Here is a 25,212-nt window from a genome sequence, read left to right as displayed (position 1 = left end):
GTCGGGGGCGGGCTCTGGCGGGGTCGACAGGGAGGCCCTGCGGGGTCCTGTGGGGATGGGGCGGGCTCTCGGATCCTGTAGGGGCGGGGCTGGCTCCGCGGGGTCCGGTAGGGGCGGGACGCACGCACCGCGGCTTCGCGCGGCCGGAGGGGCAACCTCTTGCCCCGGAACTTCCGCCCGCAGGCCCCTCCCCGCGGGCTTCCCTGCCGCGCTTGCGCCAGCCGGCCCCGGGCACGGCTGCTCTTGCGCATGTCTGCTCCCTGGTTCGCAGAGAGGAATAACGCAGTTGGGCGGCGTGAGTGCCCTCAGTTTATTAGTGTCGCTTCAGCACCTTAAAAGTCGTCCACATGGTCACATGGGACAGATTAGCATCAGCTCCTCGAAAAGCTATTTACATTAATTTTGCTTCCCATTAAAAAGGAAAACTAGCAACACAAACACTGTAGAAACCAGTCACAACGAACAGGAGGGGGCGCCCACAAGCCAACTCGGCCCGCTGGCCCCTCCAGGACCCACAGCCCGGGGAGGGTTGGCGAGCCTGTAGAGTCCGGCGGCCTGGCTCCGGAGGAAGTGGCTCGGACGTTTTCATGAGGACATCGTTCGGAGACGCAGGTCACAGAGGGCCAGGTCATTCAGGGGTGAGGACAGCGCGGCAAGGCCACCAGCCCCCGCACAGAGGTCTCCACCTCGCGTCCAGGTGCTGACCGAGGACCCTGGACTGCACGCCCAAATGAGACAGTGGCGAGGCGACCAACCTGGAGAGGGGGCAGGTCCCCACCTTCAAGGATAAAGGTGGAGCCTGCCCAAACCTCTCCGACAGCGGTGGCCCCTCCCAAAAGGAGCCTGGTGTTACTGACAGCGACTAGTGGCTTAACCTTGGAGACTGGTGGGGCTGAGACATCCCTCTCGGGTGCACGTGGGGTGAGGCCTGAGAAAAAGCACACACTTCTGACACACACTCTCCACTGCCCTCATGGCCACACCGCTGAAGACAGGTTTGGCTTCTGGTGGTCCATCGAGGGGACAAAGTGCTTTTCCATGAATCCTCATAACAGCTCCATGAGGTAGGCAGGGGAAATGTGACCTTCCTCTTTAACCAACAGGGAAACTGAGGCAAGTAATACATGTAGTCCAGGTCTCCATTTGTTCCTTCCTGGCACAGGGCCTATGTGGTGGTGGTCACATGGTGCTCAGGAGCAGCCCAGATGGGTGCTGGACCCAGGGCCAGCTGCTGAAGAGGTTCTATCCTGCAGGGTGGAGCCTCAGAGCCACCTGGGGAAGAGTACCCAGGGAGGTTTTCCCTAGGAAAGGGCTGCCCACAGCCAGGTAATCTGCACAATCTCTGTGGCCTCGAGGATAGAAAGTTCAGTTCAGTCATCTCTTTTCCACCAAGAGTGACCTTTCGGAAGAAATTGGATGGCCATTCAAACTGAGAGCCCTGTGTACTTCAGCAGGGTGTTCTCTGGGGCAGTCCCCTGCAGAGCATTCTGGTCACAGGGCTCCTCTAAGCCACATATCCAGGTCCTATCACTAGCCCCCCAGAGAGGGGCAGGTAAACAAGTACATCACAGGTAAGAAAAATAGGCCATTCTCACCCCAAGGAAGGAGGTCCTGCATTTGGCACTGTTTTCTGAGCAGAGCCTTGTGCAGCTCTTGTTCTTAGGGCCACCAGTGTCCCTGGGAAGGCCACAGCTTCCAAGGGGATAGGAATGGGTGGGCTCTTCCTGTGCAGCCTGCAGGGTTCGGGCATGTCGGGAGAAGCGTGTCTGAGGCAGCACCCCTCCCTGCTGGTCTGTGGTGCAGGTAGTTAGATGGGTGACCCTGTTGCCGTTCAGCACACTCCTGTCCTGCTGCAAGGGAAGGCAGAGGGCAGGGCTGCCACCCAGGATGAGACCCAAACGCAACATGCTGCTCCAAGGAGCATGGCCTGGAGGGCGCACAGCCCTGAAGGGGGGTGCCTGGCTCCTGCAGTTACCTTCTGTGATCAGCTGGCGTGTCAGAGCCTGCACTGGCCACGCCACTGCTGCAGGTGCCACACACACCTGGTTGCCCGTTCCCCAGTTCACCATGATCGTCAATCTCAGCCCAGATACCCACACGGCCAGTTCTGGATGCTCTAGGCCAGCAGGCAGGGCAGGGATGGAGGGTGTGGCACAGCAGGCTAGTGTCTGGGCACTTGGCTTCAGCCTCAGACCAACCCCTGCCACTGCTCACCATTTCCCAGGCTGGACACTAGGACATTTGCAGGGACCAAGGCTCAGTCTGGGACAGCACAACACATAGAAGCCTAGCAGTATCTCAGGAATAGCTGAGGGACTGGAAGGGGTGAGGTGGGTGGGCAGGACTGTGGCTCTGTAGAGCCCCAAGGGGACTTCATGAGAGGAACATCTGTTTGGCAGCTACGTTGTCACATGTATTTGAGAGAATTAGAAAGATCTGCTACTATAAAATCTCCCCCACGAGGCTGGAGTTTATTGGGAGCTGTGCGTGGATGGTGCTGGGGGTGGCATCCCCCACACCTGGAGTCTGAGCATGCCTGTGACCCTTGGCCCCTGGCCACCAAGCTCCGAGGCCTATGCCTGCCCTGGGCTCCCTGAGGAAGCAGATCCTGTCTTCCAGGAAGGAGGACATGAAGGCAAGAACCCTTCTTGCTTCACGGGCTCTGGGTGATTCCTGAGGCCCTGGACACTGCCCTCCACCTTCCAGCCTCCCTGCTCCAGCCAGACATTCTGGTTAATAAGCACGGCAGTTACTTGGCGCCCAGCAAGGAGCTGCCCCGTAGTTTTCAGGCTGTGAGTACATCTGTACTTAAGATGGTTTGTGTTTTTGACAGTCTGTCTGTGTAGTAAACTGCAATGTTAACAGAAATGTAGCTGCCCCTCCAGCAGTGGCCACCACAGGGCAGTAAATAGGTGCCTCCAGTGTCCCACACCACCCCCACGGTGGGCAGGGCTAGAAGGTGGCCTTGGAGTGTCCAAAGATGCAGATGGGGAAGTGCTTCACATGGGACGACCACTGAGCAGCCAGCTGGAAGAACTTGACATCGCTGCACTCCACGCCATCGATGAGGACTGCGAGAGAGGGCTGCCTGACCACCTGCCCGCCTGGCTTGCCCACCCACAGAGCAGTCCCTCAGGAAGCTGGGCTGCCGCCAGAGTACAGGACCAGGATCCCAAAGCTGGAGGCGCCCACACCCTCAGGAAGCCCCCTTGCCAGACCCTCTCTGCTACCCACCCTCCCAGGACATAGGGTCTCTGGGGGCCTCAGAGGAATAGCTGGCATGAGCCTCAGCCAGATGCTGTTTGTCCACCAGACCTCCTCCTCTCAGGTCAGGCCAGAGACTCTGTCAGCCCCATTAAAACATCCCCACTGGCCGTCACCATGGGAAGACCGGGGCAGTTCTCCACCTGGAAGCCATGGGACTGGCCTCACAGGGAAGGAGGACCCTGGGAGCTGCACACGGAGTCCAGTGTTGTCAGAATGCACCCTGAGAAACACTTAACTCCCACGAATTGCTCCTTAACAACAGAAAGGGTTGAGAGTTATTTGAATGAGAAGAACTGTCCGGTACACCCAAGGGCCTCATCACCGTGTGCAGAGAACAGTGTGACGGGCGTTTCACAGTATGTCCTGTGGTAGCTAAAAAAGCTGCTCCCGGCTGCACTGCTCTGCCTGCACATGTGACATAACCCCAGGGGCCCTGGGGCCCCAGTGGGCCCCAAGTCACCACTGCCCTGCAAGGGCCTGCCTTACCCCGCAGCATGTTCTGCTGGTGCTTGGCTGTGCAGATCAGGCGGCTGATGCCCTCGATGCACTGGCTTTTGGACTCCACATCCTTGTCCTTTGTTTTCTTGGGCAAAAACATCACTGGGAGGAAAAGGGCCCTGTTGTCATCCACTGCTCCTTCTGGGCCAGGCTGACCAGAGCCGCCCTGCAGCAAGCAGGACAGGAGAGCAGTGGCCAGAGGGCTGAAGAGGAGTTGAAGGGGCCTGGCTGGCTACAGCTCTCAGGCCCCTGTTGTCTACGATGCCCAGCTGCCTGCTGTGACCACAGGCAGACACCCTCCACCTGTCCCGTGGCCTCCAAGGGAGGCTCTGGTCACAAGCTGTCGGATCCTCAGTGCCCCCTAAGGCTCACTGTTGTCTGGGAGACCCCCCTGAAGGCCAGCCTGGGCCCCTTGGGTGTGTGGGGAAACCACACGTGGGTGGTACTAGGAGGTGAAGGCCCTCATCCCCAGTTCTCATGGACTGCCCCTCTTCCGCTGTGCAGCCCTGTGCAGCCTGCCCCCACCTCACCCTTCTTGTTCTTCTCCTTGGTGACCACCGTCATGGACATGGTGGGCGTGGCTGCAGCCTCACCACTGCTGGGCAGCCTGCTGACCTGGAGGGACCGGAAAGTGCACTTGAGCGTGTTTTTGGTGGTGGGCAGGTCCTTCTTCTCGGTGTCCCTCTTCCTGTCCGTGGGTTGTGCTGCCGTCCAGTAGTCCACCTGTAGCCCCATGAGCTCGGCGCCAGCGCCCTGGCTGTGAAAGGCAGAGGGAGACACTCACACTCAGGGCTATGGTCCTGGTCACAAGACATCACTGTCCTCACGGGCAGGGAGGTATGCCAGCACCTGTCCCAACAGCTGGACGGCCAGACATTCTGAAGAGCTGTCTGTTCACGGGACCCATACCACTGCCATGCCAAGGAAATCCACGCACTAGCTGGGCAACTCAGACTAAGCACCCCCTCAGGAGGTGTGGCCCAGGGTGAACTGGCAGTTGGTGAAGCTCAGGGAGGGCCTGCTGGAGGGCCCTGGATGAGGAGCCAGAAAGTGCAGTGTGAGGAGCACACAGCTCCAACTTGGCTCTGGAGAGACCCAGGGTGGCCTGGCAGGACACCAGTTGGTCCTGTGTGGATGGTCTGAGGAGCACGTCTCCTCTGCCCACCCGACCCCATGCTCTCTGGAAAGCCTCACGTGCAGAGCCAGGTTCATTTATAGGGTGGTGGCTCCTGCCGTGGTGCTCGGTGGGGAACAGGTGCACCTGATCTGTGGCAGCAGGTGGCCAGCTAGGATCGAGCCCTCAGACTCCACCACAGCATCTTAGCCTGGGCCTGCCCACAACTTTCAGGGTGGGACATGGGGTCAAGGCCAAGTCAGAACAAGTGGGACAAGAGCTGTGTGTTTACCTGGGGGAGGACAGGCCTCCGCTCACTGATGGGGAGGACGGTGGTGTGGGCGAGGCCTCCTTGGCCGCAGGAGACGTGGAGGTGGAGGGTGGGGTGGAGGAGAGCACACTGGAGCCCGAGGGTGCTGCGTCATCAGAGTCGCCTTTGGGAGGAGTCAGGCCAGGTGAGACCGTCGGCTACAATGGCCCTGTGCCTAGGGCCTCCAGACAAGGATGCAGAGAGGTGGCCAGCAGCCCTTTGGGCAGGTGGGATGGGCAAGGCAGCCTGCAAGGGAGGCACGGTTCTCTTCCGTGAGGGAGGAGAGCTGCCTGGCCTGCTGCGGCCTGGAGTGTGGTGAGGACAGCAGCTCTTGCAGACCAGAAGCAGCAGGGCTGAGCTGCTCCTTAGTACAGCAGAGAGGTACCCCCTGGGCACAGGGCACCACCAGGACCTAGGGGGCACTGGTTCACTCATATAGGCCTCAGGGGACGAGGTTACCTGATGTGGCGGAGGATGGTTCCACAATCCCAACCTTCACAACCTGGAACAAGAGATGCCGGCTGGAGGCAGCTGAGTGTCAGCCAGCCCCACTGCCGCCCTGGGAGGCTGGCCTGAGGGTGCTGGCGAAGAGGCAGGAAGCTGCTCCAAAACCCAAGTGGGCTGCTGGGGACCGTGACAGGCCGTGTCCTAGGCCTGTGCTGCCTAGCATGGTGGCCACCAGCCATGTGAAGCTGTGTCAGCTTAGAGTGCATTACACTATCAAATTCAGGGCTTGGCCACACGGTAACAAGTCAAGGGTCCAAGAGTGCTGTGTACTCTTGTCATTGCAGGAAGGCCCTGGGTGGGGGTGTCTGGATGAGTTCCATTCCTTACAGGGGACAGACCTACCCTAGTCCCTTCAATGGGCCAGGAAGGCACCTGCCACATGCCATGCAGACACCTCAACAGGGCAGGGTCACAAAGGGAAAAGGGGGCAGTGAACGGTCATGGAGACTTGGGGCTAGGAAGAAGCACGAGCACCTCTCAGTCTTCTGCAGAGGAGACAGCAGAAGGCCACAGCCACGCAGCCTTAGCAGGCAGGCCAGGAGGTGCCCTCTCGCCTCAGCACTTCTCCTGGCTCCTGGGTTGGTGCTGTCTGACCCCTCGCTGATGCCCAGGACAGGCTGAACCGGACACTGGCCCTAACCCCAACAGAGGCATCACTGCTTCTTCACATCTGCTAGGGGAACCCATAATCCTGGGCCCCCCCTTCCTGGTCACAAGGACACAGTGCACTATCATGGGAGGACTTAAGGCATTGCTGGGCTCACATGGTGAAGAAGGTTCTGGAACACGCAGGTTAACTTGAAAGCACTGTTAAGAAAGGTACTTTGGTCGGCCACCATTCCCAGCAAGGCGGAGCTGGCAGTACTCACCCCAACAAAGGGAATGAACCTCTGGGAGGACTCTTCGTCAGGGCTGTGAGTGAGACAGAGAACAGTTATTCTCCCTTGGTAGAGCCCCAGCCCCAGCCCACCCTCCCCAACCCTGCCAGCCAGTGCTTGGATTCTTTCCGACAGGCTGACACATGAGAATGGTGAACAGAGCTCCATAACCCTGGGCAGGAAGCCATGCAGAGCCCTGCAGCTGGGAGGAAGGGTCAGAGGGCATGACTTCACGGGGAAGCTTGCCCGTCCATCCCAGATGCCTGAGGCGTGGCAACAGCTCAGCCAGTCCTGTCTGCACTGCTGGCCCACCAAGCTGGTTCCCTGAGTAGCTGGAGCTTCATATGCCCTGTGGGCCCCAGAACATCTGGGCAACATCCTGGGCCTTCTCCAGTAACTAGAGTGGCTGCCCCAAAGCAGGGCACAAAGTGCCTCCTCAAGAGGCCAGGCCTTTGGCCCTAGTGCCAGTGTAGATGCCAGTACTAACACAAGTAGAGCCCAAAAGTGTGACTCCCCAAGGAGTTGACCTGTTGGGCACCTAGGGCAAGGGGGCTGGACTTGGCTCCATACAGCATCTGGCAGACCTACAGGCTCTCTCGGCAGTGTTGGCCACAGCCCCTCCACCACGGGGATGTGGAGGGTTCCAGGGCAGGCACCAAGGCGATGAAAACTGTCTTCTCCTCCTGTGTACGTCCACCACAGCTGGCCATGTGGCTCGTCTCCACAGAGGGTCCCTGCCAGCTGGTCCCCAGTGACCTGACAAGCTCTCCCACGGGCTGCAGGGCCAGCACAGAGCCACGGCTCTATCAACAGCAGGAAAAGCAGCCCCTCCGGCCTCTGGGAAGGTCCACCAGGCAGGTCTGGTCCCAGTGCTGGACTGGACCAGTCTCCTCCATGTCCTTCTTGCCCACCCACCCTTGCAGCTCCCTGGCTTGCACCCCGGGAACAGAGATGCCCCTCACCCCGAGTGGGTCTACAGCTGGTGCCATCTCTGGCTGTGTCTTCCAACTCCATTTTACCTGTCTCGTTTCCCCAAATCTGATGCCAGCAAAGTTCTCCCAGATGGAGACTGAATGTGCCCCTGGTGTGGGTGGTGAAGGTTCTCCTTCAGGACTTCAGGGAACTAACCGACTGTTCAGGCTGCTGGGGTGCCTCAGGGACAGCCCTGGAGCATGTGCTGCCCAGCACCTGGTCTCCCAGACAGAAGCCTCCACAAGAAGCAGGCTTGGGAAAGGCATGTGTCCATCTAGCTGCCTGCCGTTGAGCACTGACTCCCAGGTCCAACAGCCCATCTTCTCAAGAGTCCAAGTGTGGGCAGAGGCTGAGCCTGGTGCTCCCCACACAGAGGGTATTCACAAGGTAGACCAGCAGTCCTCACCTGGCCAGCCCGGAACACACAACTAGGGCACTGCCAACATAGATTGCTCCCAGAATAAAACACCTGCAGGTTCTGTCCCTCCCACCAAAGACTAAATTCCTAACCTTCCTTTCCCGTCTAAGGAGAAGTGCTGAAAGAGAACCTCCCCCTTGTCCATTTTAAATAATAAGTGGTCTACATCTTTGGCCACAGCCTGCTTCTGCTCCATGAAGTTCAGGACATGTCCTGGACCCATGCCCAGGCTGCCCTATCTACCATCAGGCACGAGCTCCTGGGTGGCCATCCACATGAGGGTCCCACCTGTTCTCTGGGGCAGGTCTGTGTTTGTAAATCTTGGTGACACCCAAGTCCTTCTGGGCATAGGAGGTTGTAGAAGCCAAGTGAGTGGTCCTGGTCCCCAGTGCACGAAAAGGCTCTAACCCACAACAAACAGGGCTTCCCACCCACCCCAGGGCCCCCAGGCCTGTAGCAGAATGGCCTCTCATCCATCTCATCCACAGCTGACAAGGGCCATGTGTGACCAAGACATGGGAAATGTCACAACACAGGAAAGCCGCCAGAACTCAAAGCCAAGCTGCATCTTGGGCCATGCAGACAACACCAGCACAGGCAGGACAGGGTGACACCGGCTCTCCACTGAGGCCCCCAAGCCCTGGTCAGAGGGGCTGCTGGCACCTCGCACACGTGTTTCTGAGGACAGTGTGGTCAGCGGGACACCTGTTCTGGCTCCTGAGACCTGCCACTGTGCAGAAGGCAAATGCCCTGGGCCTGAAGACCCCTTTGACCCCCACATGCTGATGGGCAGGCCAGGGCTATGGCTGCCCTGCTCTGACAGCAGGGCCCACTGAAGGGACAACTCCCATTCCCGGCCAGCCAGCCACACTGCATGGGGCATGGGATAGGCAGGAGCAACCTTGGAGAGCTGGGCAGGGCTGGAGCGACTGGCAGGACTCTGGGCTTCTCTGGCCTCATGCTGTACTCGATGCCCACCCCGCCTATGGTACCGATGCCACCACTGTATCGCAGGCAGGAGGCACAGAGTGGGAGTGGGTTATGTTCTCACCAAGCCTTGTTTTGCAATTCAGAGGAGCCAATCCCAGGAGTGACAAGAAGCTGCGACTAGGCAAGAGCATGCTCTGGGCTCTGCCTGCCACAGCGGGCGGCACAGGCCAGCCCACAGGGTCAGGGAGGCATGAGACGGCTGGTCTTTCTCTAACACAGGGGGCTTGTTTAGCAGGACAGACTTGGATGCTCAGAGCCCTGCTTGTGCATCCTGCCCACCTGCAGCTTGGGTGGCCCAAAGGCTACATGTCTGCTACTGTAACACTCCTAGGAAGGACATCCCTTGGACCCAACAACCTTCCTGGGGGCAAGAGAGTAGGAGAAGTTTACCCAGGAGAATAGATAGCCTGAGATAGGTGTAGAAGACAGAGGGCAGGACCTGCCAGGCAGAGGAAAAGGGACAGCTGTGGGGGTTCCTGGACTACTTGACTTCACAAGTCCAAAAGTTCAGAGGACAGAGCCACCCCTACAGGTAACAGCACTCTACTCAAAAGATGCTAGGAAACCCTCTCTGTGACTCTGGCCTGGGAGCCTGACTCAGCGTGCAGAAGGCCAGCTCCAGGAAGGCCACCCTGACCAGCTCCTTGGCTTCCCCCTCCCTGTCTCCATGTGCAGGTCCAGCATGGACACTTCCCCGCTAGGCTGTGTGCAGGGGGCCAGGCTAACCCATGTAAAGTGCTCAGAGCAGAGTTGGCACGAGGCAGCCCAACATCAATGCCAGTGGCAGATGTAGCCCAGTCCTGGCCCTTGCCTCTGCTGTAACTGGGACAGTGCTATCCTGGCCTCAGATTCAGGGACCCCTGGGGGTCAGACCTCCCCCAGAGGCTGTGGGCCCAGACCACACAGGCCTGAACCTTCAGCATACAGGGCCCTTTGTGAGGGATCCCCAGATGCCCTGGGCATCAGGGGAGAGGGAATTCGGCAGTGACTCTGCTAAACAAGCCTGAAGACCAGCCTGGGACAGACGGGAGCATCGACCAGAGAGCTTGGGACAGAGGGTGCCAACCAGAGAGCTGTACCTCAGGGTGAAGTCAAAGTGAAAGTGCCTTTTCCTTTTCAGAAAGCCACCAAAAGAGAAAACAGGGCCACGTTAAGGCGCCTCCCGGGGGCCCGGTGAGCGAGCCCTCCATGCATGGCAGCAGGAGCTCTAGGGCCTGGAGCCTGGGCAACTACCCGCCTCACTTAGGGGCAGCCGCTGGAGTGAGTTTACAGGGGTGGCCATCCCCTCCACCAGGAGGTTCTGGAAGTGCTGGGCTCCACTGGAACGGGACCAGCCATCCCTACTGACCTCCCTGCACCTCCCAGACTTCAACTTCACTCTCCTTTGGTCTAAGGAAGGGGGCGAACACCCGTTAGAAAGTGCCTCTCTTCCACTCTTGGACAGGGCCCACTGACTGCCTCTGCTCCCCTCATCTGGTATGGGATAGCCTGTCCAGAGGCCTGGCCACAAGAGGGAGGTTCAGTCTTCTGAAACCACAGGAAAGCCTCTGCTTGTGCCTGACGAAGGGGCCCTGCCCAGGGCAGCCCAGACCCATGGCACCTGGCCCAGGCTTTTACCCACAGCTCCTGGGGACTGTCATGCTCCGAGCTACAAGAACATGAGCTGACTGCTCCCCAACAGGCTGAGACCATGGCCCAGGGTCTCCAGCCCAGGTAGCCTAGGCCTAGGGTGGAAGATGTGTTAGGTCTGTAGGCTGGGCCACTTTGACAGCTGCCACCAGCTGCATCATGGGACACATCAACGGGCATAGAAATAAAGAGGTACTGAAAACCCAACCACTACTCTGGTCTGCACTGGGGTCAGTGGAGGGCCCTACAGTCTAGGCTCACCCAGGGGTTTTACCCCAGACCTCGTGGAGTCTGTCCCGGCCAAGGCCAGAGTGGGCCGGTAGCCATGGAGAAATGGCAGCTGGCAATGACCTGTGTTGTGTGGTCAGGGGGTCCCCTGCTGCCCCAGGCCTGGGCCCACTGCATTACCTCTTCTGCTTGTAGGTCAGCATGGCCTCCGCAATAGGGAGCTGGTGGGCGCAGTTGGCCCCCGCGATGTACTGGGTGATGCGGGATACGATGTCTGGTGTGTCCTGCACTGCACGGGGAGGAGGCCATGGGTTGGTGCGGTGGGCCAGGTGGGTCAGGGTGGAGTCTGGGCAGGGTCATGGGCACCTCTACTTTCCCACTGGCCACAACAGGCCCGAGTGCCCATCCACAGTGGTGTTGGGTCACATCCTCCACCAGCCCTGAAGGCGTGTTCCTAGGGCCCTGCGCCCTCCCCTCCTGGCCACCTTGGCTTGGACTGGGGAGAGGGAAGCATCCTGGCAAGCCCCCTTACTCCGCCTGCTATCCCTTTTCTGGGGCCAAGCTTGAGAAAGAGGTAGATATGAGGGGAGGTCTCCTGGAAGACCAGGAGCCCCTTCCTCCAGGGAACGGGACTGTGGGTGCGAGCCCCGCCACAGGCCCCACACTGGGCCTCACCTGTGCTCTGGGCCTCCAGCTTATTGAACAGGTCTCTCCAAGCCAGGTCCTGGAAGAAGTTGTGGTAGCGGTAGTCCACGGAGCCCAGGTACCTGGCCACAGGGTGGGAACCTGTGTGCCCAGGGCAGGATGGTCACCACGTGGAGCTCACAGTCCAGGACCCCTCTGTGGTGGTGGTATGGTAAAAGGGTGTGGCACACTGTCTCCTGGAACCCCATTCACCGAGGAAGCCACTGGTGCTGGCCTGGGGCACACACATAAGGTGGGCCTCCAGCCACACTGCCTGCCACGCCAGGACGGCTTTTTGGTAGGGGAATTACACAGAGTATCAAGCTCAACCGCACAGCACCACGGGACCGGGAGGGTTAACCACCCAGCCCTGCTGTGCTTCTCTGACAAAGAACTCAAACTGGCACAGAGAGAGCCCAGTGACAGACCAAGGGGATGCCCGGTGCAGGCCGTCTCAGGGGGATGGCTTTACCTCTTGCCCCCTTGCAGGGTGACTGTGTCAATTTCCATGTAAATGACCTTATCATATGTAAACCATACCACACGAAACCTCAGGAACCAGACACCACGGCTGGCGCCTGCACCTTCGCCACCATGTGGACCCAGCCAGCCGCAGGCCTCACCCAGCGGGATGACGAGGAAGCGCATGTAGCCGAGCCAGTCTGGGGTCTTGTGGGACAGCTGCTCCACGAAGAGTCGCAGGACGGCGCTGAGGTAATGCTGCGCCCCCGCAACGGCGATCTTCACGGGGGTCGGGGGCTGGGAATTGCAGTTGCAGCTGCAACCCCCAGACAGGTGGGGTGAAGAGGGGACAGGCACCTCAGGGGAACTGTCAGAGCTGTCCTCAGCCCAAGGTCCACACAGCTCAGCCCCAGAAAGCCTGTTCCCTAGCTACAGCTGCTGCCGCCACCATGAGCCCTGCCGCCCAGGACCCCTACCAGTGGGCCCTTTAAGCTGGGGCGGGGTCTGTCTGGACTGACAGGCTGGGCGGCCACCCTCCCGGAGTTCCAAGAGACCCTCCTGCCCCTGGCACCAGAGGAAAGCCTAGGCTGCAGGGGACCTGTGGGGCAGCAGGTCAGAAGCCACCCACATCCCCCAGGGCAGAGAACATGCCCACCTCGGAATGGCAGGCAGGCCTGGGGTACAGGGACCCCAGCAAATGCTCGGGCAACAGCTCCACAGGGCAGACCCCAGGGAAGGCCAGGACTCACTATCTCTGGATCCGAGAGACGATGGTGCTGAAGGCGGCCTGGACGTCGGCTGCGGAGCACGTGCACACCACAGGCAGCGTGTGCCTCTGCAGGACGTCTGAAAGGAACTGGGTGGGACGGGCACAAGTGACCCTGGGTACAGCATCTGCACCCATCCATCTGCCCCTCTCCTTGGAACCCCCAGAGTGCAGAGGTCACGCTCGTGCAGGCCAGCCCACCACACATGCCTGCTCCAGCACTCGTCCCTGAGCGGGGTGTCTGCTCGGCCACACGGAACTCCTGGGGACAACCAGCCCCGGGCAGCTGCTCCTACCTGCCCCTGCCAGTCAGAGGTGTTGACAAGGATGATATTCTCGGGGAGCTGGTCATCAGAGACGAGGATGTGGTTCAGCTGGTCGTACACAGTCTTCCTGGGAATCTGAAAACACCCGGCCGTCCACACCCAGGACATGTGGCACCCATCTTCTCCCCACCAAGAGTGGAGCCTCAGCACCACACGGCCCCCAACAGCAGCAGACTCCCGGCAGCCAGGGGAGAGAGGCCCACCACCAAGCTGCCTGGCTGAGGTGGCCGTGTACCCTGCCTGGCCCCCGGAGGTGGCAGGGAGGGCTGGAGTGTGCACGGGACCCACACAGGATCCTTTCTAGGTCTGCTGGCAACCTTGATCTCTAAACTTCTCTGCTGCCCTGACCTGGCAAAGCCCCACAGGCACCTGCAGCTGGCTCCGCGTGTCCGGGCAGCGCTCACTGTCCAGGCTATTGGCCCGCTCGTTCTGTGGCCGTGATGGCTGTCTCTCCTTCAGGGATGTGCTCCGGCCCCGGCGACCAGCTGGCTTCGCCTCAGACCTGCTGGGATCAGAGCAGGCTCGTGGAATGGGGCAGCTGGGGCAGGCGGACGGGGACAGGGCCAGAGCAGGCCAGGCACATGCTCACACAAGCCGCACACTGCGCTGCTCCAGGGAAGAGCTGCCTAGCAGAGAGCAGGGAAGGATGGCCACAGTGTCACTGAACGAGCGGCAGGGCCCTGGGCTACACAGAGCTCCCAGCTGTGAGGGCGGAGCACTGAGACCCAGGTGCCCATATGGGACCCGGCCCTCAGCCCTGCTTCCCTCATGTGTGTACCTGATAGGGGACCTCGGGGTTGCCCACCCCTCCAAGGTAAAAGGTAGAGTCAGAGCTGGGGGCAGGCCAGTGCTAAGTGCTGACCGTCAAGGTGACTACCTAGAGCCCAGCACAGGCTCCTGTTTGCTTCCTGCTGGGTAAATGCCAGTGCCCAGACTCGCTGCTTCCAGGAATGTCCTGATTGCCTCGAGAAGGTGCAACGGAGCCTGGCGCAGACACACCTCCGACCCTGGCCTGCACTAGCTTAGAGAAAGCCAGGGTTGGACTGGTGCTGAGTGCCGGGTTCTACAGATGGGCCTGCGCGAGGCAGTGAGGTGGCTAGGGAGCGGGGAGGCAGTTTGTCTAAAGGGTTGCCTGGAGGCAAGGGCGGGGAGGTTGGGGTGTACAGCAGGGGACCTCCTCCCCACAGCCCAGGCTGAGTAGGGTGCTGACACAGGCATGGGCTCACAGGTCTCCTGCCCTGAAGCCACCAAACTCTGGGCACAGTGGTGCTGGCCAGAGGAAAGACAAGATCCCAAGGGAGATCCGGCGGAGGCCAGGAACACTACATGCTCTGGTGAATGGACTCTGGGGTCAGGCATGCAAGGCAAGGGGTGCCCACAGTTGGGGACAACGGAAGGTGGGTCTGGCATGTCCCCAAGCAAGAAGCATGGAGCCTGCCCAGGTGAGACTGAGATGGCTGTGGGGAGAGGGCCATGGGTGTGACCTGTGCTCACCGTGACACAAACCAAGCTACCTGTGCCAACACCAGGCTCTCATCCCCGAGTGCTCCACGCCTCTATGTGTGCCGCAGCCTGGGGGTGTGGGGTGCAGGCTGGAGGTGGGCCCATCCTGGCCCTGGCCAGCCACAGGCTCAGGCCCTACCCTCCCTGAGCTGTCAATCCTGCCTGCTGCCTGTCCCCAGTCCCACCCACTTCAACGGCCTCCTGGCCCCCAGCTGCTCCCCCAAGGCTTCATTCGGCAGCTTGTCCTGGGGCATGGCAGGTAGAGGGGCAGCACCCTTGGACACGTGGCCCTCCAGGGAGTGCAGGTGACAGCCAGACAATGGAGGCAGCCAGCTGTGCACAAGGTGGGGCCCAACTCCGGCTCCAGAAGGTACCCAAGGTCACGGCCTCTCCCCGTGATTCCCATCTAGTCAGCAGCCCCATCCCATGGGGAGCCACTCCTACGGGCAGGCCGGGGCGCACAGGGACCTGGTGGAGGGGATGACTAGTGACTCTGTCTTGGTGATCCTCCCGCTGGGTGGCAGCTTCTCAGTGAACACGTCCAGGGTGGAGGTCTCGGCCTCAGGGCTGTCCTCAGGTTGCTCCGATGGCTCCCGTGAGGCTGGCGCACTTTGCTGGGCAGAGAAGGAAGGTATGTGCTCTTCCCTAGCCCAGAACCACAAAGCCCGCCTGGAGTCCCTCTCGGCTTGTGTGGTCCTGGCTTGGGGGAAGGATTAGGCCATCTTGGAGCCCTGTACATCACAGAACTCTTGGTCCAACACTGCAGGGAGACCCGCACCAAACCTGCCAGAGACCCAGCTCCCACACAGCCCAGCACCATCTGGAGACCCTTCCAAAGGGCACCAGGGAATCCCACTGCTCATGGGCCATCATGTCAGTGGAAGCAAGCAGCAGCCCTCGACTGGGCATCCTGAGCACCTGGCAGCCTGGCCCGGGGCCAGCCCATGTCCAGGCAGTGAGCACAGGCGCTCCACATGGTGGCTGCGGTAGGTTGGGGCCTAGGGCACAGCTAGACGAGCATGTCCACACCTACTTACAAGGGCCACCATGTCAGAGACACTGTCACTTGGCTGCTTGCCTCCTAGGGACCGTGTCTTCTCTGGCACATCAGCCTGGGGATGGAGACAGGAATCAGGCTGTGTTGCTCTCTGGCTGCAAATGGGAAGAGGCCCAGGGGACACCAAATGGGACTTTCCTGGACTGTGGGCTCAGGGTCATCCCAGAACAGTCTCCTGCCACTGGGAACACATGGCAACCAGAGACATGCTTGCCCAGGGCCTGTCCAGCATGAAGACAGAAACCCAAGGGCTCTGCTGCCACTCACCGGGCTTGGAGGCTCCTTCTGGCTGCGGGCACTGTGGATGCTCCCAATCTCCGTCTGTGAACTGGAGTGTGACAGGCCTTCGAAGTATGGCCTGGCTCGGGAAAGGGATGAATGTCATTTTCCAAGACCCTCCCCATACTGCAAGTGAGGCTCTCCTATCACACATGAAGGGGCAGACAGAGGAGCCCAGGGGCCCCTCTCAGAAAACAGGCATCCCTGAAACCCTGTCTGCTCCTGGCTTTCAACCAGGGCAGGGCTGTCAACAACTGAGAGGCTGAGTGGCAGCTCCACTCCAATAACCTGCTGGAGGCTGCCTGAAGAGACCTGCAGGAAGCAGAGCATTCTCCACAGCACAGTGAAGGCACCCGCAGCAAGCACAGGCCACTCTAGGCCTGTTCCAGACCAACAGGCCAATCTAGGCCAACCAGGCCATTCCAGATTAACTGGGCAGAACATGCCCACCTCCAGCAGATAAGGTCTGAGTGAGGGGAAAAGAGGGTATAGACCCAAAAGATGTAAAAGACATTACCAGCCAGGACCGTGCCAGGACTCCTGAGAGCACTGATGTGCCCGCTAAGTCCTAAAACCTGGACAAACAGGGACTCAGCTGTGTGTGACCACCCAAGATCACAGTCCTGAAATGTCCATGCCCCACCCAGAACTGTGGGCACTAACTGGCCAGGGACTCTGCCAACAAGGCCAACATCACTGAACTCACAGTGGGAGGACCCAGGTGGCGTGGGAGGAGCTGGTGCCGCCCCAGCAGTGCAGAACGCAGAGGGCTCACTCAAGCCCAGGCGGAGAGATGAGGCAGGAGGCACTTGACCCAAGATGCAGGGGCCCAGGTGGTAGCATGGTCTATGGCTACTGGGCAGCACAGAGCTGCATCTCCATCCTGTAGGCTCTGGAATGGAACTCTGCATGGCCACACTACCCTGGAGGGCGCCCCCCCATGCCGGGTGGGAGCCAGCGGCCAGTATATCAGCCCTAGTGCAGCAAGACACCAGCACAAATGAAGCCAAGCCCAGGACACTGCCCTCCAGAACAAGGAGTAAAGGTGGCTTAAAGTCAGTGCCAGGGTGAGACGGGAGCTGCCGGGGAGCCAGGGTCAGCTGTGGACCTGTCTAATGACACAGGACACCACTTTCTTGTATGTGCCTCTCTGTACCATGTAGGTTTAAAAAGCCTCAAACCTCAGCTGCCACCTGCCACACCCCAGGCCTGCCACACCCAGCCACACTGAGGCCTACACACTGTCCTGTGGCCTGTGCTTCCCACCCCACAGAACAGGGTCTCCTAAGCGTCCACAGCAAACCTGCGAGGAGACCTTCCGTGCTGCTCCTCCTGCCCCAGGCCAGCCTCAGCCAGCCCCTGCCACCCCAGGAGAGGTGCTGGCAGGCCTCCAGCACCCAGGAGGACCCCTCAGTCCTCACAGCCTGCCCCACATCCCACCTGCCCCATGCCCGAGCTCCTGCCTTCTACAGATCGTTCCAGTCCACCCCCATCCCAACGACCTGAGGGCTCACCTGATTCTGACACCTGAGAACCACACTGCCTTGTGGAGACTTTACCCCAGCTTCCTGCCAGCCTTCGGGCACCTCCCACCGGATTCACACAAATACACCCCTTCCTGATACCTGGCTCAGTCTACCTGCAACCACCTGGGACTGACTGGCACACTGCCCCATCCAGGCTGCCCCTGGCAGTCTGGCCTGTGGGAACCTTCCAAGCCTTCAGAGGAAGGTGGCCCTGCCCACAGTGCCCAGGGCCAACCCAGGTCAGCCACTGATCAAGCAGCAGGTGTGGGGGCATCCTGAGGGCTGCTCAGAAGTCTCTTTGCAGGGTTTATCAAAATGACCATCTAGCTCTGCTGACTCACCTGAGCTTGGGCTTAGGAGTACTGAGGACGCTATCATCCTCCTCCATGTCAGGGCCACTGTCACTGGGGTTCTCCATGTCCAGTGTGTCATACAGAAGGTCCAGGTCCTCCTCCACCTCAGGGACATGTTCCGCAGGGTCCTGCTCTGAGTCCAGGACCTGTAACAACACCAAAGGTGCATAAGGGCCCCACAAAGGCCCATACCCGCCCTTGGCAGCAGCCTACGGGCTATGAAGAGTGGTCTGCAGAAGGAGGACAAGCAGGGTGCTGAGCTGCTGGGCACACTCAGCGACCAGCACTTCCATCTTATTTACTTTGTTTCTGGGAACTGGGACTCTCTCCAAAGACCTCAGGTCCTCACACTGTGTGGTATGAAGGCTCCTCGGCCTGACCTGGCCCTCAGTCAATGACTAGAGGGTGCTTCCCGCACAGGAAGCAGAGCATGCAGTGTAGGCCAGGGAGCACTGGGAAGTGCCTGCAGCTGTGCGGCTGTGCTGCAGGCGGCTGTGCAGAGCACCTCCTGTCTGCCCAGGAAGCCTGTGCCCTTGTAGAGCTGCATCCCTGGCAGCCACCCCCAGGCCTGCCCTGTGAGCCAGCCCCTCCAGACACTGCCAGAGTGGAGTCAGGAGGATGCAGCCTTGCGTCTGGCATCTGACTCGGCATGGGGTGGCAGGCCCATGCGAGTCCCGTGTCAGTGCTGGTCCCTTCTGAGTGGGAGCAGGTGTTTGTGGCCAGCACTGATGGGCAACTGGACTGTTTCCCACGTGGCTCCTGCAGATAAAACTGGCAGCACAAGCCTAGGGGTCACAGTGGGGACGCGCCCCTACCTCCTTAGGGCTGACCAGGAGCATGAGTTGGAGTGTCCAGTGCCTGCTTTCCACCCACCCGTGCACATGTGCCTGCTGTTGGGGGGCAAATGGTGACCTACCTGACAACCAGCTGACCTGATGCCCACTGATGACAGTCCTTATTAACCACATCTCTCTCTTCTCTGGCGAAACATCTACTCAGATCCTTTGCCCATCTTTTAATCAGACAATTCATGTTTTTAAACAAACGACAAACACCATCTTAGGGTAGCTGACGGTTCCTGAAGTGGTAACCTCAACCTCCACTCCCAGCCAGCCTGAGGGTCTGCTGGCACCTCTGGAGGACTGGATGTGGACCTCACCATAGGCATTTCCCTGGTTCTGAGGCTGCCAGGCCCCCTGCAGGCCTCCACCCACACCTCTGTATCTCTGACCAGAGCAGGACATGGGTTCTTTGGGGAAGGGGCACCCTAGCTGGTCAGCTGCCACCTGTGTTTTCACAGCCACCTTTCCAGTACTGTAAAAGCTGTGCTGCAGCACAGCTTCCTGGCTGCTCTGTTCCTTGGCAACTTGTGGGCCGGGAGCAGTAGTCGGGAGCACCACAGCTCCCATCGGGTGTCTTCCTCAAGAGACAGACACCTGTTTTTAACTGGGCTATTTCTGAGTTACAAGTTATCTTTATATATTCTGAGCACAAGCCCTTTATAATTCGCTAAACAGCTCTCTTCTCTGGGCTGCTGCTTCATACCCTTGATGGTATTATTTAGAGTGCAAAAGCATTAACTACTGTGATATTCCAGTTTATTTTTCTTTTGTCACTGTGCTTTGGGTGTCAAATCTAAGAGGCCACTGCTTGCTGAGTGTCCTGAAGGTGTTCTCTGCTGTGGGTTCTGTTGCATGTGGTATGAGGACCAGTTCTCCTAGCAATGTGTGTTGAGAAGCCTGCACCCTCCCCTACAGGTTGGTCTTAATGTCCTTGCTGAACACTGGTGGCAATGTGAGATCTGTCCTGGGTGCTGGACTCCATTCCGCTGACTTAGGTCTGTGCTGGTGTCAGCACCATGGTCTTGACCTCTTCAGCTGGGTGGTAAGTTTTGAAACCAGGAAGTGTGAATCTTCCAGCTTCTTTCTAGATACTGTCTTGCCTGGGAGGCCCTTGCTCTGACGCATTGACGTCAGAGCCGGCTGGTGGGTCTCTGTGCAAAGGCAGCGGGCTTACAGAGGGACAACGTAGGGTTGCAGAGGGACAACGTGGGCTTGCAGATCAACCCGCAGGCACTGCCACCTCAGCAAGAGTCAGCAGGGTCCACGCCTTGCTGCCACTACCTCCTCTTCAGGCCCTCACCATGCTCGCCACACCCACTGGGTGAGTCCTGCCCACTTGAACCTTGGGCCGTCTTTCTTACTGGGTCTTGAAAGTTCTTATACACTAGATAGAAATTTTTATCAGACGCGTGATTTACAAATATTTTCTGTCATATCGTGGCTTGCTTTTTCTCTTAGTATTTTTCACAGGCAAATTTCTAATTTTGGGGGGGAAGGGGGTTCTCAACTCAGGGGTGCTTGACCACTGAGCCACATCTCCAGCCCTGTTTTGTATTTTATTTAGAGACAGGGTTTCAGTTGCTTAGGGCCTGGGCCTCACTGCTGTTGAGGCTGGCTTTGAACTCACGATCCTACTGCCTTAGCCTCCTAAGCTGCTGGGATTACAGGCGTGAGCCACTGCGCCCAGCTCTACTTTTTTATTATAGCAAAAATATACAACATGGGGCTGGGGATGTAGTTCAGTGGTAGAGTGCTCACCTAGCACCACAAGGCCTGGGTTTGATCCCCAGTACCTCAAAAAGAAAAAGAAAAAAAAAACAACTGGGGCTGGGATGATGGCTCAGTGGTAGAGCACTTGCCTAGCATGTGTGAGGCCCTGGATTCGATTCTCAGCACTGCATATAAATAAATAAAATAAAGTTACCTTGATAACTAAAAAAAAAAAAAAAAGAAAGAAACAACTGGCCAGACTATGAAGTGACTCACTCAGGGTGTTGAAGAGCGCAGCGTGACACCCCCAGGGTGTGGAAGAGCACAGGTGACCCTGCCCCGCCCCAGGAGCCACCCCATACTTGAGATGTGTAGCCATGGTTTGCCAGCCAGAGGTGCCACCCCAGCACTGTCCCCCTGGTCACTTCTCCTGCCCCTGCTGCTGCAGATCTGCTGCTCCAGGTCCCTCCCGTGAGTGGGATGTCCACCCTTCTGAGTGTGGATGCTTCAGTCTCCACTTTTGACAGAGCCCAGTGCTTTGTTTTTCCCACTTTGAAGACTCACACGTGTTCTGGGTCCTAACAGATCTTCGCCGAATCCACATTCACAAAGATGTTTCTTTATATTCTAGAATTTTGATAGAATTTAAATTTCTGATGTTTAGAGTTTAAAATTCAAGTAATTATTTTTTAGGTTTTAAATTTAGTACGTGATTTTTCAGAGGGTGACTTTTGCAAACAATGAGGTTATGTGTTGAGGTTCATTTTCTGTTGAAAAGATCATTTTTTCTCTGATGAACGTGGCATCTTTGTTGAAAACCTACTGACTATACAGGTGTGCCACTCACAGGTGACATGAAGAATAGCCTTTTGGCTGAGGCTAAAGGCCACCCAGGGACACACTGCGCCTGGAGTTCTGTGGCTTTGCTGTGTGTGTGCTGATCAAAGACCTGAGAGGCCTCAGCCTATGTCAGAGGCAGCAGCTCAAATGTGTGTTCCCTCAGATTCCTGCCACAACCTAGGCCCCCGAGGATGGTATTGGGAGGTGGGGCTTTTGGGAGGTGATCAGGGGATGAGAGGTGGCCTTATAAATGGGATTTGTGTCCTTGCAAATGGAGCTGAAACTGCTCAGGAGGCTGAGGCAGGTAGATGGCAAGTTCAAGGCCAGGCTTGGGCAACTCGGCAAGACCCCTTCTCAAAATACAATAAAAAGCCCTGGGGATGTAGCTCAGGGGTAAAGCACTCCTGGGTTCAATGCCCAGTACTGAGAAAAGGGGGACTGTGGGGAAGCATACTCTCCCCATCTGCCCACCCTGGACACACAGTGCTGTCCATGAGGAACAGGCCCCCTCCAGACTGGGCATCTATGGGAGGCTTGGTCTTGGACTCCCAGCCTCCAGAACTGTAAGCAACACACTGTGGTTGTTTCTGAATCGCCAGTCAAGGCGTCCAGCTGTGGCAGCTCTAGCAGTCCCAGACAGGGAGGCGCAGAAGCACAGTGATGCTCTGACAGACTCCTGACACGTATAAGAGGCTATGGAATGGGGGAGGGTAGAGGTTGGAAGGGTCTGTGGTGCCCACCGAGGTGAGCTGTGAGGGCGGTTCTGGCGATGCTCAGAAGAGGAGAGCTGTGGAGAGAGCCATCTCGGAGCCAGACCTCGGCGGGACCGTGCCACCACTGTGCCACCAAAGGCCACGAGACACCTCACACAGGAAGGAGCGTGCTATTGGAAACTGGAGGAAAGCGACAAAGAGCTTGGCTGGATTCTGTCTGTGTCTAGTGTCTGGTGGAAGGTAGAACTTCCAAGTGTCAACAGGACAGCTGGCAGTAGAAATCCAAGCTCAGCACCAAGAGTGCCGCATGGCTTCTCTTGACTGCACACAGTAATGTACAGCGAGAAAAAGGGATTAAAGATGAAACTTATCAAAAAGACCTCGGCTGGGTTGTGGCTCAGTGATGGAGCGCTGGCCTGGCACGTGTGAGGCACTGGCCTTGATTCTAAGCACCATATATAAATAAATAAACAAAATAAAGGTCCATCAACAACTAAAATATATATAAAATTTAAAAAAAAGAAAGGGAAAGGGCTGGGGTATGGCTAAGTGGTAGAGCACTTGCCTAGCATGCGTGAGGCACTGGGTTCCATCCTTAGCACCACATAAAAAAAAAATGAATGAATAAATAAAATAAAGTTATCTAGAAAAGAAAAAAGAGCTGGGGATACGGCTCAAGTGGTAGCGCGCTCGCCAAGCATGCGTGAGGTACTGGGTTCGATTCTCAGCACCACATAAAAACAAAATAAAGACATTGTGTCCACCTAAAACTAAAATATAAACATTAAAAAAAAAAAAAGAAAAAAGAAAGGGAAGGACTTAAGGTCTGGAAGATTCTCCCTGGGAAAGGCTGCACAGAGTGAAAAAGTGTTTGTAAGAGAACATCAGGGGGTGGCCAGTGAATGAGAGGAGGTCAGTATGGACAGGACAGCTGGAGACTGGCCTAAAGGCACTTGAGAAGTCTTTGGTGCTGTCCTGCCTACCACGGGCCCAGAATGCTAGGAAGCACAATCTCTGCTCTGCTCCCTGCATTTGGGGGCACTGCTCTGGTGTGATAGGGATAGCAGCAGCCACCCCTCCAGAGGGCATAAGTGGTCTACTGTTCAGTACCCACCTGGTGCCAACTCTAGAGGCGTGAAGAGCCGGGGGCATGGGCACCTTCACCCAGACCCACAGGATGCCCTGGGCTAAGGCAGAAGACTTCTGTGGAGATAGGGCTCCAGCAGAGAGCCCCCACTGGGGTAAAGTCCAGTGGTGCCAGGGGAGTGGGGCACCCAGGATGGCAGAACTTAGTCCCCAGCTGCCACAGAGCTGGGAGGACTGCAGAGACATAGCTCTGCATCTGCACCCTATAGCACCAGGAGTGGGCCACCTGGGGCTGAGGCCCAGCTCCCAGCTTGGGGTGCCTGGTGGGTGGAACATCAAAGATGACCATCTCGAGCCTGGAGATTCTGAATTTTCCTTGCTGGGTTCTGACTTCCTTTAGACAGCTCCCTCCCTCCCTCCCTCCCACAGGGAATATCCACCCTATGCTGGTCCCACCATTATACTTTGGAAGCACATCACTGGTTTCATGAGCTTACATACAGCTAGAGAGGGGTCTGACCTGCTCTGATGCAGATGATATTCACATCTGGGTCTTTAAATTCTTGAGTTGAGGCTAGAATGAGTTAAGACTTTGAGGCTACTGGGATGGAAAGAATGTATTTTGTATGTGAGAAGCACATGAACTTTGTGGGCTAGGGTCTAAACGTGAGCCCTGAAACTCAGATGTTCAAACCTGACCCCTGAGGTGACATGCTAAGGAGTGGGGTCTTTGGGAAGTGATTAGTGACCTCATACAGGAGGCTGGAGGAAGTGTGCTCCTCCCACTTGCCCTGCTGTGTGAGGGCATGTGGACAACACTGTCTGAGAGGACCAGGCCCTTCCAGACACCCCATCTGCCGGAGCCGTGACCCTGGACTTCCAGCCTCAGGACTGGGAGTGAAGCATTTGGCTGTATCTTAGCTACCCAGACTGAGCTACAGTGACAGCAGCAGGAGTGGTCTAAGTCAGCTCCCGGCCCAGCAGGAGGCTGCCCCTTGCCAAGCCTCTCCTGCATCTCCCAGGGCTGCTGTGAGGGCCACAAGCTGGGCAGTGCTGGGAGGCACACACTGGCCACAGCACCCAGACACAGGGACAGAGCTGTGCAAGGTGGTCTGGTCCTCACACCAGAGGGAGTACAGTGGTAGACAGAGACCACATGACTTCATCAACATATGCGAATGTCACACCATCCCAGATCATCCCCAGGAAATGATAGAGTCCTTTACCCAAGTACAGTGCCTGGGATGTTGGCCGAATCTTCACAATCTGAGCTGAGTTCCAGAAGTCAGAACCCAACTTGTGTGGGTCAGGTACATTCTGGGACTCAGTCCCTGGCTGGGCCAAGTACAGAACCCCATGGTCAAGATCCAGCTGAGGACACTCCTTCATTGCTAGGCATACAGAAGGGGTCAGGGAGGCCTCAGGCCAGGGGTTTGCCCTGCTAAGTGTCCCCTCTGCAGCTAGATTAGGGACTGTTTCACTACCAGAAGTGAGCAAAGACTCAGGGCCTGCCAGCTGTGCCCGAGGAGGAAGCTGTCCTTTCCTAGAGGCAGGCTGCTAGGTGGGTCCTAGAAACACTGCTGGCCCCACGTGGCCAATCTCAGCACTTACGCCTGAGCAGAGCAGCCACTAAGTGTGGGTGCTCTGGTGATATGGCCTTCATGTTCAGGGACACAGAGCCACTGTGGGGGCCGTGTGGCCAGTGGTGGTGCGCCACAGTGGCGCACCCAGGGACCTCCTCTCCACTGCAGCCCAGCATCACACCATGTGTTAAAGCACCAGGAAGCTGGGTGCAGTGGCCATGACTGCAGTCCCAGCAGCTCAGGAGGCTGAGGCAGGAGGATTGCGAGTTAAAAGCCATCCTCAACAACAGCAAGGTGCTAAGCAACTCAGTGAGAGCCTGTCTCTCAATAAAAAAATACAAAATAGGGCTGGCTCAGTAGTTAACTGCCCCTGAGTTCAATCCCTGGTACCCCAAAACAAAACAAAACAACAACAAAATCCAAACCAAAACAAACAAAAAAATGAAAGCACCAAGGAGTTTTTCTTTCGGTTATGGAAATTACACAAGCTCATTACTGAAAATTTGGAAACTAGAGAAACGCTAGAAGAATTTAAAACCTAAGAACCCATGCCATGCTGGCGGCAAGGGAGACCGCCTATGGCGGCAGGGGCACCGGAAGCTCTGTGCACACCTGCCTGATTTTTCTATGGGCCTAAACAGTTCCCCAAATAAAGTCTATCTATGAAAGCT

The 25,212-nt window shown here is 57.7% G+C and overlaps 2 protein-coding genes across 14 annotated transcripts in view; both read right to left on the bottom strand.

Annotated features, from left to right (window-relative positions):
• Positions 1 to 205, bottom strand: part of Tex22 (testis expressed 22) — a 15,140-nt gene extending 14,935 nt beyond the window's left edge. Inside the window, exon 1 of the mRNA XM_015496532.2 lies at positions 129 to 205. The gene's annotated coding sequence lies outside the window, so the exon portion shown is untranslated. The remainder of the gene's footprint in view (positions 1 to 128) is intronic.
• Positions 206 to 296: 91 nt separating this feature from the next.
• Positions 297 to 25,212, bottom strand: part of Pacs2 (phosphofurin acidic cluster sorting protein 2) — a 35,394-nt gene continuing 10,478 nt past the window's right edge. For 3 of the 13 annotated variants that reach the window (XM_048799501.1, XM_048799497.1, XM_048799499.1), the window contains 17 exons: positions 17,756 to 17,913; positions 15,877 to 15,967; positions 15,590 to 15,664; positions 15,021 to 15,166; positions 13,398 to 13,554; positions 13,020 to 13,124; positions 12,707 to 12,813; positions 12,119 to 12,273; positions 11,487 to 11,597; positions 10,992 to 11,100; positions 10,034 to 10,066; positions 6,566 to 6,608; positions 5,649 to 5,691; positions 5,172 to 5,313; positions 4,296 to 4,522; positions 3,754 to 3,867; positions 297 to 3,071 (listed from right to left, as the gene is read on the bottom strand). In XM_048799501.1, the coding sequence (XP_048655458.1) occupies positions 2,953 to 3,071; positions 3,754 to 3,867; positions 4,296 to 4,522; positions 5,172 to 5,313; positions 5,649 to 5,691; positions 6,566 to 6,608; positions 10,034 to 10,066; positions 10,992 to 11,100; positions 11,487 to 11,597; positions 12,119 to 12,273; positions 12,707 to 12,813; positions 13,020 to 13,124; positions 13,398 to 13,554; positions 15,021 to 15,166; positions 15,590 to 15,664; positions 15,877 to 15,967; positions 17,756 to 17,913 (1,935 nt within the window). In that variant the 3' untranslated portion in view covers positions 297 to 2,952. Of the gene's footprint in view, positions 3,072 to 3,753; positions 3,932 to 4,295; positions 4,523 to 5,171; positions 5,314 to 5,648; positions 5,692 to 6,565; positions 6,609 to 10,033; positions 10,067 to 10,991; positions 11,101 to 11,486; positions 11,598 to 12,118; positions 12,274 to 12,706; positions 12,814 to 13,019; positions 13,125 to 13,397; positions 13,555 to 15,020; positions 15,167 to 15,589; positions 15,665 to 15,876; positions 15,968 to 17,755; positions 17,914 to 25,212 lie in introns of those variants that run through there. The other 10 variants (XM_015496511.2, XM_015496519.2, XM_015496474.2 and 7 more) reach the window with 9 other exon arrangements.

This window comes from Marmota marmota, unplaced genomic scaffold (genome assembly GCF_001458135.2).
Source record: "Marmota marmota marmota unplaced genomic scaffold, marMar, whole genome shotgun sequence".
NCBI classification, from domain to species: Eukaryota; Metazoa; Chordata; class Mammalia; order Rodentia; family Sciuridae; genus Marmota; species Marmota marmota.
The sequence above is the reverse complement of the archived record's forward strand: the minus strand, read 5'-3'. Positions and strand labels throughout refer to the sequence as shown.